This window comes from Ictidomys tridecemlineatus, chromosome 9, assembly GCF_052094955.1.
Source record: "Ictidomys tridecemlineatus isolate mIctTri1 chromosome 9, mIctTri1.hap1, whole genome shotgun sequence".
NCBI classification, from domain to species: Eukaryota; Metazoa; Chordata; class Mammalia; order Rodentia; family Sciuridae; genus Ictidomys; species Ictidomys tridecemlineatus.
Window position 1 is genome coordinate 3,603,723 of NC_135485.1, and position 16,267 is coordinate 3,619,989.

Sequence of the window (16,267 nt, forward strand, 5' to 3'; positions counted from 1 at the left end):
CATCCCAGAGGCCCTGACCCCGCTGCTCAGAGAGAATGGCCAACCACCCGGAGGGGAGCTGGCCCCTCGGCACTCCTCAGCAGGGCCAACCAGGAGCCCTGGACACCCCACAAGCCCCCACCCGTGAGATGGGCCTGCTCAGGGCTCCCCAGTACCCTGTTGTCCTGCGGAAGCCTGAGACCGCCTGTACCGCCCTGCACCGCGCCTGCAGAGCGTCACCCATGTGGCCTCCATAGCTAGCGCAGCAGCCACAGCTGCAGCCTGAGCGCCACTGGGTGGCCGAACGCCACCCACAGAACGGAAACCAGGCCTGCTCCCCTCCCAGACCAGAGGATGGCACCCACGCCAGCCCCACCTGGGTCAGTGGAGCAGCACCACGGGGGTGTGACCAGGGGCCCTCCAAGTGGTTTCTGGTATTGCGGACAGCCCAAGGTCCTGGGGTCTGTCCAGTGAGGCACTGCCTGTGCAAGGCTTCAGGCAGGGTGCCACGCAGGAGCCCAGACACAGGCGCTGGGTGCCAGCCCACAACAGCCCACGCCAGGTGTATGCACTTCTCTCCTCCCTGCCTGAATTCCATGTGCATCAGACTCATTTCCCGTTTACCAGGACTGGGCGGGTCCTCCAGGGGCTGGAGAGGATGGGTTGTTTCTCAGGTGCACAGCCAGGGCGCTGCCCGGGCAGGTCCAGGGAAAGACACACGGGGGCAGTGTGGTTACTACTGCAGGTCACACACATGGGCTTGGGTGCTTAGAGTCCCTCGCGGTGGGTTTCCTGGCTCCCGTTGGCACTTGGTCTAGCCGCCAGGGCCAGGCGCTGCACTAGATCACACGTTGTCCCCTCTGATCCCCAGCACAACCTGACGTGGGCCCTGGAGTGAATCCCATTCCACACCCAGGACTCTGAGGCTCAGAGCCCCCCTTGGCTGTTCTCCTCCATCCCTCAGGCCTTCCTGGTGGCTGGGCTCTGGACAGGGAAATGCCAATCAAAGGCTTGGGAAGAAGGCTCTCACAGCAGGACCATCTGGCCACATGTGCACTGAGGCAGCCGAGGAGCATCAAGACCAGCCGCCGCGGAGGACACTCCCACAGGCTCCCTGGAGAGGGCCTGGGCTCAAGGCCTCACTCAGGGTTGGGGTGACCCCAGGCTGCAGCTCCAGCCTGGACCTGAACCTGGGCTGCTCTGGGTGCCCTCCCAGTCAGAGCAGAGGGCCTGGGGCCGCAGGGACCAAGAGCCTGGGCTGCTCTGGCTGTTGGCGAGGAAGAAAAGGAAGCCTGTGGGGTCAAGAGGTCAGCTATTTTCCGGGACAGGAGCCCCCCCACCAGAGAAGGGTGGGGCCACCGACCAGGGAGACGGGGTTGCTGGAGAACAGTTGGCCAATTCGCAGGATAGGGCAGGTCCAAGGGGAGAAGGGAGAGCGTAGGAGGGGAAGGGAAGTGATCCCCGAGCCAGAGGCAGCAGGTGGAGCGGTCCTCACAGGTGGACACAAAAGAGCCCTGGAGGCCAGGGAGGCCAGGGAGGCCAGGCGCCTGACGTTCCCCACAGTGAAGCCTGCGGCACAGGCAGACCTGGTGCAGGCTGAGGAACAGAGGAGCCCGCGGAGCAGGGGGCACCACGCTGCCTGAATGTGGGTCAGCAGGGGCTCGCGGGCAGCTCCTGGCCTGTGCCTTCATCTCAGGGAATGTGACACTTGGCAGAAGCTCCATTCCAGGCAGTGCCCTCACCCCCCTGTGGCTTGGCGGCTGTCCTGGGGCTGCAGTGGAATCGCGCTCTCAGCCCAGGGCTAACGCACCAACTGCTAGCCCTGCTGGAGAGGATGGCCAGGGCCCCCGGGGTCCTGGGTCACTCCATGACAACAGCACAGGGCCTGGCTGGGACGCCAAGGCCGAGAGCTGGGACTAGACTGCAGCTAAGACTAAAATAAAAGGGAATTCATTTCCTAAGACAGGTGGCAAAGTGGTCTCCTAAGAAGCTGTAAAGTGAGGCTCTGCCTGTAATCGCTGCTAAATGGACTTCTAATAGTCCTCGCATTTGCCTGCAAATCCATCGTCACCCAACAACACGGGAGGTGGACGCGGATGGCACAGGCCCAGGCAGGTGCCCTGTCGGGAACGGCCCTTCTGGCAGGGGGAGTATTACCTTCGGCCCCTTTTCTTCTTCTCCCCACTCAGTAGAGGTTCTGTCAGATGGGTCCGGGCCCCTGACCTTCACGCTTTCCAGAAGGTCATGCTGTCCATCCAGCTCACCCCTGTTTCCAGTCAGTCCTCAGCCTGCTCCTGTGGGCTACAAACTGGACCCTGCTGCAGTCCAGCATGCACCAGGCCCTCTATCGCGTCTGCCAAGGGGGTGGGGGCAGGTGTGGAGAGAGAGATTGAAGACCCCGCCCGCCTCCTGCAGAGGAGGTGGTCCAGGTGGGGTCAGAACAGTCAGAGACCCAGCGGCTGCTGTGCCCACAGGCGCCTGGATGTTGGAGCTGGGAGGAGCTGGGAGAACCATCAGCTCCGACGGGGAAACTGAGGCCAGAGCAGACGCTAGCGGCACAGCCTGCACAGCTCTGCAGGCCACAGGCTGACCTGGCATGTGGTCAGGTCACTCTCGGTGGATGCCAGTTTCCAACCCCGTACCCCGGCTGGGCTGGGTGGCTCACATGGACGGAGGACGCCCCACGGGCTGCCTGTAACTTGGCTGCTGGGAAGCCCAGTGATCCCAGAGTGTGCCAAGGGTGCCCGGGTCTGGCAGACTGGGTTCAAATCCTTACTCCAGACCAATCACAGTGCGTCAATAAACGCCTTTCTCTACCTGCCAGTTGGGTGATCAGGAGCAATGTCCCAGCTTCCTGAGCGTCCTCATCCAGGCAACCCTGAGTCACACCCCCCACTGTGGCCCAGACCTGGCACACTAGGAACGGTCACCAGAGGGTGGCTGAAGGAATCAGGAGACCGTGAGTGAGTCCGTCAACCAGTGCAGTGATGAAGGGCGTTTTAGTCTATGTTACACTGAAACTCCTGCAGGAAGGGCCTCTGCTGTCCTCTGCCCTCCCACTGCCCCACGTCCCTGAGCTCTGGTGAATCCCAGGGACTGGGCACCACTGAGCCGCGGAGTCTCCACTGAGCTGCCCACAGGCTGCACCCCACCTTTGATGTTTGCCTGGCCCAGTCCCCCGTGTCTTCCTCTACCTTAATGATTTCAAATTCATTTTCCCCGTGATGTGACTGTGTTTTTTCTGCCTCTACATGCGTTTAAAACCCCCACTCCCACCCCTGCAGGCCCCATTTGCAGGCAGAACTCTGGGAGCACAGCCTCACAGCGCCAAGCAGATGGAGTCCTCCCATTATCCGTGGAGTTATTTTCCAAGACCCTCAGTGGATGCCTGAGACCTCAGAAGTACCGAGCCCTAGGCAAACTGTATTTCCATATGTACAACTCTATGGTAACCATTCAGCTCTAAAGGAAGCACTTTACAGCTTCTGTTGGGCAAAGCTGAGGTGCCAGCATCCTGTGCTTTGGGGCCATAATTAATAAAATAAGGGTCATTTGAACACCAGCACTGCAGCACCATAACAGGCAATCTGATAACTGAGGCAACCACCAAGGGACTCACGGGCGGGTAGCATATACAGTGTGGACACAGGCACTGCACCCCTCCAGCGCTGGCTGCGCCCCCTGCTGGACACGGGGCCTCATCAGATGCAGCCTTCCACTCGCAGCAAGGTCGCCAGGAGAAAAGTCCAGTCACCCTGGCTCTGAGGAGTGTCCAGTGACCTCTCAGGCACTGCTAGCCAGGAGGTCTTGTTTGCTTTACAAAATGCATCCTGTGGCCATTTTCCTGCCCCCAAGTCACCTGCAGAAGGAGCCAGTCCTCCAGGGAGCCCTGCCCCAGGCCGACGGTGGCCCGTCAACCCTGCTCACCGTAAGCACCGTCCCATTAACTTTCTGGCCACCTACCTTACGGGTCAGGGAGCCAGCCATGTCCCTAGGCTGCTCCACGCAGGAGCAGGTCTGCTGACCTCGCTGGCCCCAGCCCGTCTCCCATGAGCCCTTCTCCAACCTCCAGGCTCAGAGATGGTCTTGGTTCCCTCACTGCCACCATTGTCTCTGCCCCCCTGAGTTCCAAACACAGCACAGCCTGTGCGGCTGGTCCTGAGCCACCGTCCCTTCCCAGGCACCTGTGGACCGTCCTGGCTGGTGATCAGATGGCCAGTCTCCTCTTGTGGGGATGTGTGTGGACAGGACAGCAGCCCCAGCGAAGGTCACCAGGACCAGGGTGGCTGAACAGACACGGCCTGCAGGGAGCTCCCGATGGGGACGTGGCCCACTGCCGGCTGGAGTCTGGGGGCACTCGGCACGAGCCCCCAAAGGCTTTCCTTGGCCTCCCACTCAGATGGCAGCAGCCCCAATTTGACAGCAGAGAATGGACCCTGCCCTTCCAGGTGCTCGGCTCTCCTGCAGGCAGAGGCCTCGGGCCACTCTGGGCCTGGAAGAGCCCCCCATGAGGGGCAGACTTAGAGGCCAAGGAGAGGGCCCCCCACCCCTGTGACTGCACGAGACCCACCTCCCCACCTCAACTCACTGCCCTGGAAAATGGATGGTAACACCTGCTTCCTGGGGTCCTCTTGGGTGGAGTGCGAAGCCCCCAGGTGTCCAGGAAGGGGCCAGGGCCACTAACACCCCAGAGAGGCGCCCAGGGCAAGGCCCCGCGCCCTGCAGCGCCCTCTGCCCACATTGCTGCTGCCTGTCAGGAGCTTCACGGCAGCGCAGGCGGAGGGAGAGCTCGGGCAAGAGGCTCTCCAGAGAGCAGGGTGCGTCCCTAGAGCCGCACTGCCACCACCTAGAGCCACAGCCACCTCTGCTGCTCTCTGACCTCCGCTAACCGCCCCCACCTGGGGCCTTGGCCTCTACAGAACCCGCCCATTCCTCCAAGCCCCCTGCGTCTGCCTCCATGTGGCCCACAGAACACCTGGTGCCCTTGGGGGCACCACCAGCCAGTCCACAAGGCCCCTTCCTTGGTGGGACAGGCCCTGAGCCCCTCGAGCAGCCAGGGGAGCCCAGGTGCTGGCCTGATGCTGAGCACTTGTGGGGCTCCAGGTGTCTGGTCCTAGATTCTCTGTGCAGGCGGGGGATGGCACCCCATTTCCTGATGAGGAAACTGAGGCACAGAAAGGTGAGCTGGGACTCGAACCCTGCTCTGTCCCAGGCTCCTCCCAGGACCTCGAGCCGCTGCTCTGAGTGGAGTCAGCATGTGGGTGTGGGGGGCTCCCCCGATCCCCAGTGGGCCAAGACGCAGCCACATGTCTACAGAGGCTCTCCTCGTGGAAGCCGGCAAGTAGCTGACCTCTGAATGACAGGCGTCCCCCTCTGCCGCCAGCCAGAGAGCAGAGCCCGAAGCTCACCGACCAAACAGCGCTCAAAACTGCGATGAGACCACCTGGGCCCTGGACTCACGGCGACCCTTCAGAGCCACCCACATGCCTCCAGGACGCCCTGCCAAGCAGCAGACCTCGGCCACCAGCCTCCCCAGTGCCTCCTGGGTGCGCCTGCAGGGCGGGGAGAAGGTCAATGTGCCCAGACAGTCCTCCTGCGGTCTGGCCAGTGGCTGGATATTCATGGCAAGGGATGAAGGCGGAACTGGGAAGGGCGACCAGCGAGGGCCAGGGGGCAGACAGCTCTCACTCTCCCCGTCCAGAGGCAGGAGACGCCGGCGGCACGGGCCTCCCGGGTATCGGCCACAGGGCCAGCACGTACCTTTCTCTTGTTGGTGGGGCAAATGTAGAAGTTGTCGATGACGGTGGTAACGCCAGGCTGGAGAGTGAGCTTGGTGTAGGACGTCCCGAAATCCGAAGACCTGGTGGGACAAGGGACAGCCGTCAGCCCCTCCCCTCCAGATGTGGCCTTCATCAACCCACAGCATATCCAGCTCCAGCCGCGTGCCGGCTCAGGTGGGAAGACACAGTGCCACCCTCCCACACTTGCAGGAGCAGGGTGTCCCCCACTGGGCTCCCTCAGGACAGAGGACTTGCTCTATCTAAATCCCAGGTCTGGAGCGAGGGTTGGAAATCCCAAAGCCCAGGCTGCCTCCTCCTCCTGTGGGTGCCTGAGACGTTCTGGCCCTTGTGGGTCTTCTACCTCTTCGATGCCTTGCAGAACCCTAACAGACGATGTCAGCATGTCCATTCACAGATGACCAGAGGAGTCCAAGAGGGGACATTCTCTTCCTGACAGAGTCAGACACAAACCCACCTAATGCCTTCCGGGGTTCTGCTTGCTGCAAGGACCGTCTGCCAACTGTCCGAGGCTCCACTGTGGCCCCTGCCCATCTGTTTCCCTCTCGGGACCCTGAGCTCCTGCAGGAGCCCTCTCCGTCTCCACCCCACCTGGAGCCCAGGGCAGCTCTGCACTGCGGCTGGTGGCACAGCAAAGCCTGGGAGTCCCCTGCCAGGGGCAAGCCCTCCAATCCCAGGGCTGCCCTCCTCAGCTACGGTGTGGACGGAGCAGGCGGAATGTCCCACAGAAGCCACCAAGACCAGCTCCGATGTTGTTCAGGAGCCACCCAATGAAACTCATGGAATCAGTACTGTTGAAGCTCAAGGTCCCAGAGGCTCTGAAACCAGGGCCTCTCATGATCACCCTTGAAAGGAGGCTGGAATCGCACAACGTGCTGGGCATGTGGGTTGGGTGGGCTGGGCATGGCGGGTCTCCTGCCTCAGACCCCAGCCTGCCTGGGCCAACTCCACCCTGGCTACCTCCTGCCAGCAGTGCCTCTGGGCACCTGCAGCTGCAGAAGGCCAGCATTTCCCCTCCTGTCCCTGGGTCTCCCAGGAGCCTGCAGACACCCCCCCAGATGTTCAACTTCCTTCCCACAATGCCTCCTTGGTGTGTCTGCATGGACACATTCCCTCCCTCCTCAAGAGAAACCCAGGGTCCAGGAAGATGGGCCCTGTGTATTCCCTCTGGGCTTGGTGACCCGGTAGCCACATGTCCCAGAGGTTGTATCCTTCATAGGCCTCGGGGTCACAGGGTTGAGGAGCCCCCAGCCTACCCCAGCCTATGGCCCCAGGGTTTCCCAGTAGGGGAAATTCCTCAGGTCACTCGGGGTCTGGAGGCCCATCTGGCCTCTGGCTGGTCCTGCCCTCCCCAGTGATGACCTGGCTGCAGAGAACAAAGACACACCCACCCATGGAGGTGTAGCTGGAGCATTTACTCTCAAAACCTCAGAGAATTGATTTTCTTTGAAAAGAGGGAGCAAGAGGCCCATTAGCAGAAGATCGATCCAGAGACCCAGGAAATTCCAGAGCCCCTGCAGAAACAAATAGCTGTTGATGAGCTCGATGCAGCCAGGCCTCCTCTGGGCCCAGGGCCCTCCCCCTCCCAGCTTTCCCAGACAAGCCTATTGATTCTGCCCAGCCCCCCACCAGGACCACCACCTCAGCCCAGATCTGGCTCCCCAGGATCCAGCCTGCCTCCCCATGCTCAGGAGGGCCAGAGAAGTCTGCTCACAGGTGGTGCTCCAGGGCACCTTCCCGCTGTGGCCAGCAGCAGGGAGCCAGAGCCACAGGCCCTGCTGCCCTGGAACCTCCCTCCTGGTGGGGCAGAGGGGGGTGGGCAGATGCCAAATGGAGCGGCAGAACACAGCAGGCTGGGTGCTCTAGGCCTGGAAAGGGGTGGGGGCCGGCTGGGTGGGGCTGCGGGTCCTGTCTCTGGGACAGAGTGGCACGGAGCTGACTTTGGATAAGGCGACCTGAGGGCAGAGGCCTGAGGAGGAAGGGAGAGGCTGTGCGTGGCTGAGGACGGGCACTTGTCCTGGGTCACCCACTGGAACATGTCAACATGCCCGCATTGAAGATAGGGCCTTGGAGGAAGTAATCAGGTTCAGAGGTGGCCAGAGTGGGCCAGAGTGGGCCCTAGGGCCAACATGACCAGTGCCATAGAGGAAGGAAACTGAGACCAACAGAGATGCAGGGGCGAAGGCCACCAGAAGGAGCCAGCCCATGACACCCCCCGACCCCCCACCCCCTGGTCTCAGGCTGCTGACTCAGCACCTTGAAGAAATCCCAGCTGTTGAAGCCACAGGTTTGTGGCACTGTGTCATGGCAGCTGCAGGGGATGAACGCAGCATTCCAGAGACACAGACAGAGGCAGAGGTGGGAGGGGACAGCCTCGGTGCGCCACAGTGACCCGTGGTGCTGACGTCCAGACGGCCAGGAGGTGCTAGAGCACGTGCAGCTCTGGGGGCCCGGGCTGTCCTCAGCCCCCAGCAGAACCCACACCGGATCCATCCTGATCTCCCTGACCCGTCACGGGCACCTCCACTTCCACCCCTCCTGGCCCCCTCCTGGGCAGCAGTGCAGGCCAGTTCTACCAGGAGAGGCCTGAGAGAGTCCTGTGGCCGCTGGAGCCACTCAGGACAAGGTGGACCTATCAACATGCTGTTCTGGAGGTCACCAGTCTGCAACAGGCCCCGTGGAGGTCTGACGAGGCACTGGCACATACTAGAAGATCCAGGGGAAGACTTTCCACCCTCAGAGGCCTCCTGTGACCCTCAGCTCCAGGTCCCTGCCTCTGTCCTCAGAGCCTGCCTCTTCCTCCCTGCTCAACTGCATATCACCCACTTCCACAGTCAAACTCTCCCTGGTCCCCCCTGTGATGGCACAGGGCGCACGTGAGTGGTCTGGGATCCTCTCCCCTCCTCACCGTGCTAATCCCATCTGCAGAGTCCCCGTTGCTATCTCTGGAAGGGAGCATGTCACAGGTCCAGGAATGGGATGTGGAGGCCTCTGGGAGGGGAGGGCTTCCTCCCGGGAGTGAGGAAAGTGCAGGAGCCGTCATCCCCAGGGCCACCACGAGGGCTGGTCCACAGTCCAGCACCACTGGCCCTGTGGCCTCCCCAGCTCTCAGAACATGGAGTTTATCCAGATTGGAGCCCGAGGTCAGGTACACACTGATTTCAAGACTTGGTGTTAAAAGAAGAATGTTCACTATGATCGTTACATGGATTACGTATTGCCAGAATAATATGCTGATATACACAGTTCATGAAGCGCCGCTGCCCCAGCTCCACACCCTCGGCCTCCCTGCCACCCACTGCCCACGACAGAGGACCCGCGTGGCTTGTGATCCACACGGGCCACACCGCATGCCGGGCCACACCCTTGGTGTTGTGCAAACGTGTCAGGACAGGCTACAGAACCCCGCAGAGCAGTGTGCACATGCTCCGGAGGTGCCCTGCCCGGTTGGCTGGACAAGGTGTTGGGCTGGGGGAGGAGAGGGAGGGACCTGGGGACCTGGAGGACAGGGATGCTGCTCAGCAGGTGCCACCCAGGGGAAGGTGATGGGTTGGAGCCAAGCGCTGGCATCCAGAGGCCCGAGGCAGAGCCAGCCTCCCACACAGGGCCAAGGTGAGAGCAGCCACCAGCTTGCGCCCACCTCCCCAGCCCTGCTCTGCCCCTCTCCCATGGCACTGAGGACCTGGGCTGGTCCTGTTCCCACTGCCCCAGGGGCCTGGCTGCCCACACAGATGTGGAACTTCGGGGGTTGGGACCAGGAGTCTCTGAGGTCCCCACCAATGTAAAAGGCCATGACCACTGTCCTTAATTTGCAGGCCCCACAAGGGCTCCGGCCACCTGACCCAGCCCTCAGAATTCTTAGCAAAAGCTCCAGGGTGTCCAGTTCCTCCTGAGGCTGGCCACTGAGAGCCTGGCCGCAGGGTTCTCCTGGGGCAACCCGAGGGTCTCCGTCACCTCGTTATTTCCTCCGCCACCTGTTTCTCAAGCGAATAGTCAGCAGGGACGACACCTGTATGGGGAAGAGTCGCTCCACAGCACTGGCTGGAAAGCAAGCGGCTGCGCAGCGTGGCCTCTGCGCTCCCTGCAGGGCCTGGAGGAGGCCCGGCAATCGCCTGCTCTGGGGGACGAGCCCTGCGGGTCAGGGTGCTGGTGACACAGCTGGGCCCTGAGGGTGGATGGCCTGTCTCTCCCAGGAGCAGGTTCAGCTCTAGCGCAGCAGCCTTCAGCCCGGGAAGCCCTCGTCCCCGGGATGGGGACCCTGAGGCGGTGGTGATGGGGGGCAGACGCGGTTCCCTCTGGTGCTCCAGGGGCAGGGGGTGGCACAGAGGCTGAGAGGCAGGCGGTGATCAGGAGAGGAGGATGGCTGGTGCTGCTCATGTGACCAGGACCTCAAACTGCAAAGCTCCGTCCTCAGAAAACATTAAAGAACAAAACCCAAACCCCGTCAAACAAAACCCCTTGACTGTCCCCGGGTGTGAGTCAGCGCAGGGCCAGCCTGCGAGGGACCTCCCCAGGAGAGGGCATGGAGCCCGGGGCCCACGGAGCCCGGGCAGCAGCCTAGGTCCCCAAGGCCGCCACACAGTAGCGGCCTCCAGCTACAGAGACGTTCCCTCCCGGCTCCGGGAGCAGAAGTCTGAGCCCAGGTGCCCGAGGGCCACGTCCCTCCTCCAGCTCCTGGTGGCTCACCTGCAGACCCCTCCTGTCTCCACGCTGAGCCTGAGCCCAGCCTCTGTCCAGAACTACCTCATCCCACCCTTAGCTGATGGCATCGCCAGGACCCTGTGTCCCTGAGGCCACATGCTGAGGTCCTGACTTCAGTCAGCTCACTGGGGACGGCTGCTTCATGGAGCATGAGAGACGGCGTCCACGCCAGTCCTGTGACAGCTCCCGTGTGGCAAGGGGAAATGGGGACAGGCAGGCAGACAAGGGAGAAAGGGACGCACAGCCCAGGTCAAGGTCCCCTGTCTGATTCCCAGGAAGGGCCCGAGGCTGATGGCAAAAAACACAGGAAAGACTCAGAGGCAGGAGGGAGGGACTCCCTGCTTTCGGGAACCACTAAGGGACCTGGGTAAGATGAAGGCGCCCAGGTGAGCAGAGGTGCCCAGGTGAGATAGCTGGGGTAGGTGCCAGCTGTGGGCGTGTTGCTCTGCAGAGAAGGAGCCAGCGGGGAACTTATGGGGACAGTGGGGGCCACGTGACCCTGGTGAGCAGGACGGGCTCCCTCCTCCAAGCCCTCCTTCATGCTGGCCAGGATCCGCCAGGCACCAGGGTGGAAGCTGGATGCAGGTGGGTACAAGAGAGTGGTGCTGCAAGTAGGTACCAGCTGCCAGCCGGGCCTGGACACTGAGACTGAAGGTCAGCAGCTGCTGGTAGGATGGGGGCACTGTGCCCCTGATCAGCCCCTGTCCCAGCTCCAGGTGGGCCAGGGAGAGGGGGGAGGGGCGCCTGGCGGGATGGCACTGGAACTGCACCCCTCTGACTGCTGGGACTGCCTCTTGGTGACCCCAGATCCCAGCAAGGAAAGGGAGTGTCATTTACTGCCTTTGGTAAGTCCAGGAAATAGAGGGTGAGTCAAAGGCAGGTTGGAGACAAGATCCTCTGACAAAGCCCAAGCTCAATGCTGTTTCCCTCCAAAGCCCATACAGATCACCAGGTCAGGGTGAGGACAGTGGTCACCATGATCATCCAGGCTGTGCACAGAGCTGGCACTCAGTAAATGCTGGCTGGGTTCCTTTGGAAGTTCTCTGGGTGCCAGACCTGGAGGCTGTGTGACTTCAGGCTGGTAGGTTGTCCTCTCTGGGCAACAGTTTTCCTCTGGAAAGGTAGGGTTTAGGTTTAATTATGCCCAAACAATAGCCCTGGTGCTCAGTGGGTCTAATTCCCAAGGAAGGCCAAGTGGAAGGCGGCAGCGACAGGGGAGGAAGCAGGGAAGGGTGGCAGGACACCACCATCCTGCCACCATCTTGCCAGTGACCATGTGCCTCCCTCCCCTGGGCCTGGGCTCCCGATACCCACCCCCAGCTCTCAGCAACCACACGGCCTCCAGGTCCTTGTCCTGCATCCTGCCGTCCAAGCACCATCACCTCATCTCCATCCATTCAAATCAAAATAAAGAACCAGGGTCTAAAGAGGGGCAGATGGAAACGCGGGAGGCAGGCGCCCTCAGAAAATCGCTCTTTGCAAACCGGCTGCCTAATTGCTGAGTGTTTGTGCAGACTCACTTGTAAAGAATGATTTAATTAAGCCATTTTCATATTCTGTAATTATTTCATTGGCGGGGACCCACGCTCAGCCCCACCTCCTCCTGCAGATGAGCCCTGCGCTCTGACCCACTCTCCCCAACGACTTGGGTAGCCACAGTGTGGAGGGGCACCCACCTGTGAACCGCCGGCTGGCTCGAGATGCACCGGTGGGCGGGGCCTGACGCACCCTGGTACCTGAGTGCCACACTCGCTCCTTGCAAAGCCCTGTGTGGACGCGCTGCCCTCTGGAAGGGAGTGCCAAGACCTGCACACTCCCCACGGGAGACTGGGGCCCGCGGGGAAGGGGCTTGTCCAGGGGGTGAGACCTGGTGAGCTCAGGCTTGGATGCGTACCCTGAGCGGAGGGGACGTGCTCTGGAGATGTCTCCCCAGCAGAATATACTTGAGCTTTGGCCACATGCCAGGTGGACAGCAAGTGCACAGAGTGACCAGAGAGCACGGGCCATCTGGACACCACACAGGACCTAGCAGCTCTGCAGAATCCACAAAGCGGGGCTCTATCCACTGCCTGCTTCCTACTAAACCCTTCGGGATCAGCAAGGAACAAGGAATCACAGGGACACAGGCCACTGCAAGGGCAGCGAAGTTATTCAGGAACATTCCTAAGTTCTTGATATTCTGAGTATAGAATGGGAAGCTTGGCCTCAGCTAGGTGGGCAGAGGGGAAGAAAACAGCCTGCCCTCCAGCAGGCATGGCATCGGGGAGGCAGGGATGGAGGCCAAGAGAGTCCCCGGAAGATGCTCCTGCGCCTACAATGGGTCATGTCCTTTTAGCCCACCGCAAGGTCAAAGATCCTAGATCCCAGGGACGTGCACACGCCTCGCCTCTGGAGCGGCCAGTGCACCTGCCTACCTCCAGCCCGCCCTGGACACTCCCGTCAGCCTGCAGCGGGCAAGAGCATCCAACATGCAGCCTTCCGTGGGCCTCCAGCTCTGTGGGGGAGTCCCTGTCCCGGGAAGTGTCTGGGTCACCCTCCTGGCTCCGGTGCCACTCTCCTTGGCACAGTGGCTGTCCGACCTGTGGCCGATGTCCCTGCTCTCAGAGCAGCTCTTGCAAACCCTCTGCCTGGCACATTTCCCAGGGCTAAGCCACCTCCCAGCCCCACACCAGCCACGCAGGAGGAGCCAGAGCCTGCCAGGCCGGGGCGTCATGGGCAGCAGGTGAGGAGAGGAGACGTCAATTACCTTGGCAGCTCTCGAAAGCTGCGGGCAGAAGGCCACTGCCATACTGACACCATGACACGGCTCCATGAAAAGCTGTCCTGAAATGGGCTGGATGGGCCTTGACTGTGGGGTAACTTGGGGAATGACATCTGATAAGGATGGAGGGGCCAGGCGGAGCGTGTGGCCAGGTGGAAGCGAGTCCCCGGCAGTCCCATCGTGGTGGGGGGCAGTGGGTGGACAGAGTTGGTGCTTTCCCCTAGTTTGGTGGGAAAGGAGGACTGCAGTGAGCCCATTGATCCTGCTGCTGCCCAGTGTGCATCACAGCGACCCCCTGTCCCCCAGAGAGCTGGCCTACCTGGGAGGGTTCCAGGCCCCTCTAATGCCCCGTACCAGATAGGAAGCACCCAAATAGGACAAGACGAGTAATAAACCCGATAAATCTAGCTGGACGCTCTGCAGACCAGGTGAGATGGCTCTAAAGAGGCCCCTGTCCCTGTCCTTGTGGAAGGGTGGGCAGGAATTCCAGCAGGAGCAGAGGGGCTGAGGGGCCTGCGGGAGGGAGGGAGAAGGCCCAGGCGGGAAGCCTTGGCAGGGCAGCTGCGCTCGGTCAAGCTTCCCAACCCCTGGGATCCACCTCCAGAAAACTCTAGAAAGTCAGCAAGACACATGCATAAAACTTCCTTCCTGACAGGTTGACACCCTCGATTCTTCTTGGAATCATTCAAAAACATCAGAGCAAGAGAAACTGCCAACAGCCCCGGCCCACCCGAGAGCAGCCCCCTTCTCTCTCTGCCTGCGGGGCCTGCTGCTGCCCTTCATCCCCATGAGTCACCTTTCTAACAAACATCAAGCGAGGTGGCGTGCGTCTTGGGGATCCGCTTTGTGCCCCACGTTGCTATGCCGAGCGACCCCCCCCTCCGTGGAGAGCATTTCCCTGACTCCAGCACATCCAGCCGCCCGTCCTGTGGCCCAGGTGGAGTCGGAGCCAGCTCTCAGCGGGACGCTCCAAGCTGCCATATGGTGATTTTCAAAATGTTCCCAAGATCCCAGGAAGCCTTCCAGCACAGTACTGTTATAATGACGTCCTCATTAATGCTTAGGGGCCCTGGAACAAACCCACTGTGCTTCTCTACGCCCGTTCCTGGATGACAGGAGCGGAGGCTCTAAATCGGTGTTTCAAGTGACCGCTGACCAGCTTCAGGCCCTCTGAAGCAGCCCAAATGACAGACCAAGGGCTTTAAAAAAAATTTTTTTTAAGTTTTCAATGGACCTTTATTTTATTCATCTATTTATAGGTGGTGCTGAAAATCGAACCCAGTGCCTCACACATGCCAGGCAAGAGCTCTGCCACCGAGCCCCGGCCCAGCCCCAGCCCAGACCAAGTGCTTTTAAAGAAGAGGAAAAGGCGTGTGGGGCATCACGGAGGTGGTCGGACTGTTTAAAGGGACTCCTGCCTGGAAACGTCGAGAAGAATTGATAGAAAGCTAAAAATTAAATTAGGAAATGAGGTGTCCTCAACACCACGATTCCCCAGCTCAGGAAAGGTCACAGAGAGGCTCTGGGTTGAGCAATGGGGGACCCTGGTCCAAAGGCCCTAACAGTCAAGGTTCTTGGGACCCACTAGACACTGGGAGACTCAATGACGACGTGGCCGGCTGCATGAGGACCTCTGGTGTCCTCCTCCACACTGGCCATCGGGGCTTTGAACAAAAACGCTGCAGGTGCCAGGCCACGGCCAGCTCAAGCCACCCACACTCCCAGGGGGACTGGTGTCATGCCCCCATCTTCTAGGGAGGATGGCACATGTGGGGACCTGAGGGTGGCCGCCACAGTCAGCTCCTGAGCTGGGAGCTTCACCAAAACTGTGACCCCCACTCCTGGCCAGCAGCAGCTCCCGAGGGGCTTGGTGAGGGGCCAGCCTGCACCTGCAGACACAGATGGAAGGGGCTTCCTCGGGCAGGGCCACCACCCAGGGAACTGCCGCTCACCGCTTCCCCTGCGCAGCTCAGCCATGGCCGGAGGCGAGCATGGCCTGGTTCCTACACAGGGCAGGATGTGTCCCCAAGCACTCCCTCCCCATGCTCCCTGACCTCTGCACGGCCCCAGGCCTCCAGTGCCAGCCGCACACACACACACAGGGCATGCATCCCACGGAGGACAGCCCATGCAGAAGGTAGCACAGTCACAAGCCTGTGCCACAGGCCACAGTGCCAGCTCGAGGCTGGGGTTCCTCTGTCCCTTCACCTACACTAGTTCCCTCCCCCCACGTCTTGCTAGCCATCCCCTGAGCAGCCTGCAGCAGGTCCTTGGCCCCTGTGGATAGAGCTGGATCCCTGGCACAGGCCAGATGGACGCCCCACGGAGGTGCACAGGAGTGCGGTGGCCCCGATGGCTCAAGACCAGAGCCAGGCTCCCCCAGGAGGGGCGGCCACGGGCCAGCAGGGCAGAGCCAGGGCAGGTGGGAAGGCCAGCAGGTGCCTGCCACCCCTCGCCCAGGCAGGGCTCTGCCCACCTCTGTAGGCCCTGGGGCCCCTGCGCCCCACCCACCTAGTGCCCAGGCCAGGGCTGCATGTGGCCAGTCCCCACACGAAGCGAGCACTGGGAAATGCTGGGGACAACAGCTGGTGACTGTGCTCGCGTCAGCACAGGCCAAATCCATCCCCCGTGGAATGCCCCTAGTATGTAGCCTCCGTCGCCTCCGAGGGGGACTCTGACACCCCATGAGTTCTCAGCACCCAGATCCCACTGCAAATGCCGAGGGTCCCTGGAGACCGCCGGGCCTCGGCCACACCCCTCCCAATGAATGAGAAGACAGGCCCAGAGAAGCAAGGTCACATGCTGAAGGTCACACGGCAGCTGGCGGCCAAGTGGGCACCTTGACTGAGGTCTCCTGATGCTAAAGTCAAGCCTCCTTCCTCCCAGCTCCCCGGGCAGCCAGGCAGATGGCCACGGAGTGGAGGTGGCCTCATTCCACTCCCACCTACGTCAAGAAAGAAACAGACAGAACCCTCCCCCTGCAGGCCCGGAAGCTGACTAGGTGAGCGACGATGCCGAAGGGAGTCGG

The 16,267-nt window shown here is 61.4% G+C and overlaps 1 protein-coding gene across 3 annotated transcripts in view; it reads right to left on the reverse strand.

Moving 5' to 3' along the window:
- Positions 1-16,267, reverse strand: part of Sorcs2 (sortilin related VPS10 domain containing receptor 2) — a 325,891-nt gene that overhangs the window by 120,892 nt on the left and 188,732 nt on the right. For all 3 annotated transcript variants that reach the window (XM_078020968.1, XM_040292139.2, XM_078020969.1), the window contains exon 3: positions 5,740-5,839. In XM_078020968.1, coding sequence (XP_077877094.1) covers positions 5,740-5,839 — 100 coding nt within the window. The remainder of the gene's footprint in view (positions 1-5,739; positions 5,840-16,267) is intronic.